Source organism: Uranotaenia lowii, chromosome 2 (assembly GCF_029784155.1).
Source record: "Uranotaenia lowii strain MFRU-FL chromosome 2, ASM2978415v1, whole genome shotgun sequence".
NCBI lineage: Eukaryota > Metazoa > Arthropoda > Insecta > Diptera > Culicidae > Uranotaenia > Uranotaenia lowii.
In genome coordinates, this window is record NC_073692.1 from 114,420,906 (window position 1) to 114,424,475 (window position 3,570).

Below are 3,570 nucleotides of genomic sequence, written 5' to 3' on the forward strand. Positions count from 1 at the left end.
ATCGCATAAGCGTTATATTAAAAAAGTTAAAGTGGTTTCAAGTATGAAGTGATTTTTTAATCTATAATTTTGTTTTTTTTTAAATTTCACCAATGTTTTCACAGTCAGAAAATCAGAAGAGATTGGATTCAAATGGAATCAAATATCTATAGATTCAGATAATTACAGATAATTTTTATGATTTCAGATTTATTATTTTAAAATTTTAAGATAAGGAGATATTGTTAAAAGCAATATTGTTTGTTCAATTGCGTTTTTTCTATAGCTTGTTTAAAATAATTTTTAATTTTTTTATGGATTTTCATGAGAATGTTAAGTTTATCAGTCCAATTAATATTATTGAAAGTTAAAATTGAAGAATTAACACCACTTTAATTGTAAAACGCTTAAAATATATATTTTTAAATTTAAAGAAAAATTTAAAAAAATATTTTTATGGGGTCACCGACCACATATTTTAACATTTCATGGAAATGAACTAGAACAAAATCTACTTTCAGCCCATGCAAAAATTAGCGTGACTGTATTTTTTTTTCTTTAAGTCCTTCTATTAATCATACCGTGCCTTTTTTTTGGTATTGCTTGTATTTCTAGCTGAATTTCAGTTTCGAAACCCCCCCCCCCCCCCATGGACGAGTCCTTCGCACGGGCCTGCCCTGACGACACCCCCCCATAGAACCACGCATGAGTACTCCAAGCCAGCTTGAAAAACATTGCGATCAAATTTTAAACTAAAATAGAAAAATGTCTTAAAAATGGTCTGAAACATCATCAGAAATTTTCTCATAACTCTTAACCCTCCAAAGCTGTTCGGGTCAATATGACTCGAAGCGCTTATTTCAAACAACTTTATCATCATTCCACTGAGAAACTGGGAGTTTTAGCAGACAAAGTATGTTCTATGAAAATAATCATCAAATTAACGACAAAAAATTACAATTTGAGTGTTGAAAATCGGTTTATTGGGAAATGAAAAACAGCTAAACAAAGCCAAAATTGGATGTCTTTTTTTTAAAGTAAGATTTTTTTCTACCGGAAGATCTAAGATAGCGATCAAAACTTTCATTTGATCCCATAATGTCTATACATTGTCGAATAGATAGATTCTTGACGATTTCAAACATTAATGAAACACTTGATTACAGAAATGCTGTCAGAAGTAAAGAGTATTTCAAAAATAAAATTGATATTTCGGACTTTTTACTTTCTGATCCAGTTTCTGATAACCTGGTAAAACATATCGACTTTACTTCGATATGTTGTGTAATCAGAATAAATTACCTACACAATAAATATAATATCATCGAAATCGGTTAACATTAACAGCCAGGAGAACGAAATCACACTACAACTAATATTTCCCCGAAATGGATATTTTGCGAACGGCTTTGGAAGGTTAAATCAGAATAACTTTCAAAATTTACTTGTTTTGTTGTTTGCAATTTTTGAAAGATATCTTTGGTGTCTTAAGAAACATCTGGTAGCTCAGAAAAAATAAATAATTAAAATCGGTACTGGCATTTTTACATAAGATTTAAGATCATCTATTTATATGTGGTATGACAAGGCTAATTTTCAAAATATTTAGACTTATTATTTTGTTAAAAAAGATTGTGCAATCGACTATCGATGTTTGAGAAGCAAAAATAAATAGACTATTAAAAATGGGATCATTCTGTGAAATACATAGATTTTTTTTAATTAGAGAATTTTTTTTGATAACATGCTGTGCCGTGACTTTGTATTCAATGAGGTGGTGCTGTTCATTCAATTTGTTTAATGTTATATCAACCAGTTGACTTTTAAATCGAATAAATTCATGAATTATTTTCATAAAATAAAATTTTAAATAAAATCTAACATAATTTTATAAACTGGAGTACAGCTCTTTATTATTCATCGAGGGTTAATATGATCTGAAAAACAAACATTCTGGGCTGCAACTATGTTGCATTTCCTGCATTTTCTCACTAGCATTTTCTTTGATGACACAATTGCCATCATCAAGTTCAAGCAAAATGCAAATACAGAACAGTAAACGATATCAAAAGTATAAGTATGCTGTCTCCATCAATTTCGATCAACCTATTATCTTCAGTCGTTCATTGCATTTCGCGCTTCATTACCGCAATGAGTAGTTTCATTAGTTCTTCGATGCTGCTGTTGTTGTTGGTGTCTTTGGCATTTCAAGGGGCATCTTACTCCCACAATGGATACAACCAGTGGACCCCCAACTTGTACAACACTTACGGATGCAATACATACATGGGATGTGTAAGGTGGAATTTCCAAGCTTACTCGTGCCAAAGTCCGTGCTATCTATACTGGTCCAATCCTCAAGCTGCGGTTCCATCCGGTTCCGTTGCTCCGACAATTCCAACTGCAGCATCAGCAGCCCCAGTAATACCGACAGTCGCAGAAATTCCGAGGAAGCCCTGCTACCAAATAGCTCATCAACCCAGTGGCAAGCTTCTGATCGTCGATAAGAAAGAAGGAGCACTCAGTTCAGCTGCCAGTAACGAGGCTAAAATATCTGGCACAAATCAGTTGAATTCATTCTGGAATGTGGAATCCGCAGGAAGAGCCGAAGGAGGATATCATTTCCAGAATCGGAACACGATGGAATTTTTGAAAATAGATCCATCCAAGAATGAAACCCTGCTGGAGCGGCCCCAGTATCTGGATTTGGCCTTCCAGTTCAGGCCGGTCTTTACCAACATGTCCTGGAGCTTGGTGCAGTTGCAATCCGTCAATAATCATGCCTTTCTGGTGGTTCGAAAGCATGAGAATGGTTCTCTTAGCGAAGCTATTGGCAGTACATTCGATTTGATGAATAATATCAACGGGACGCTGTGGAATGTTACTTCATATTATTGTTAGTGTTTAAGTAGTTTAATTTATTCATAAGAAGTGTAAGACCATTGTCGTTTTTTTTGGCAACAGCGGAAAAATCTTAATGGATGGCTCTAGTTTTTTGAATCCAGAATCATTTTGATATGATTTACAATTAACTTTTCCAGACACCAATTTAAGTTGAACAAGGCTTTCTAAATTTATTTTATTAGTTTTAATTGTTAGTGATGAAAATTGTCTTAACTCTCTACTGAAAAGGATCCCATAAGTCTTCGAAGATTTTTATCACATTTTTTTAGCTTATTTCAGTCTTAAAATCAAATCTCATTTCTTACATTTTAAGACAATAAAAACTATTAAAAAATAATTCTGATTTTTTGGCATAAATTGCTTGGTCAACAAAGTCATTTCCGTAGACAATTGTTTTTTCTCAACAGATTCATAGTCCAAGCAGTAGGGGGAATAGGGGCATAATGGCCACCTTAAGGAAGACGCTTATTTAATCATAGAAAATAGCTATAATATGTGAATTACATCATTGTTTCGTGATCATACACCAAAGAAGTACATCTATTTATTACCTAGCAAACAAGAAATTGTAACCGAAATGACAACTTAAGTGGTTTACAATGGTGTTCCGAATCGCAATTACAACTGAATAGTGGAAAGATCGTACAAAATGTCGTCTGAAGTCAGTTTAAATCGGATATGATAGAA

At 33.2% G+C, this 3,570-nt stretch overlaps 1 protein-coding gene across 1 annotated transcript; it reads left to right on the forward strand.

The window, feature by feature from the left end:
- Positions 1–2,097: 2,097 nt before the first annotated feature.
- LOC129749401 (uncharacterized) lies at positions 2,098–3,340 on the forward strand. Its single transcript, XM_055744370.1, has one exon. It carries the CDS (start codon positions 2,131–2,133, stop codon positions 2,878–2,880), a length of 750 nt encoding a protein of 249 aa, XP_055600345.1. The 5' UTR covers positions 2,098–2,130; the 3' UTR covers positions 2,881–3,340.
- Positions 3,341–3,570: the final 230 nt, after the last annotated feature.

Bases quoted from the DNA above. Each gene is read 5' to 3' on its own strand.
- LOC129749401 (XM_055744370.1), top strand. From the start codon at position 2,131: ATGAGTAGTTTCATTAGTTCTTCGATGCTGCTGTTGTTGTTGGTGTCT.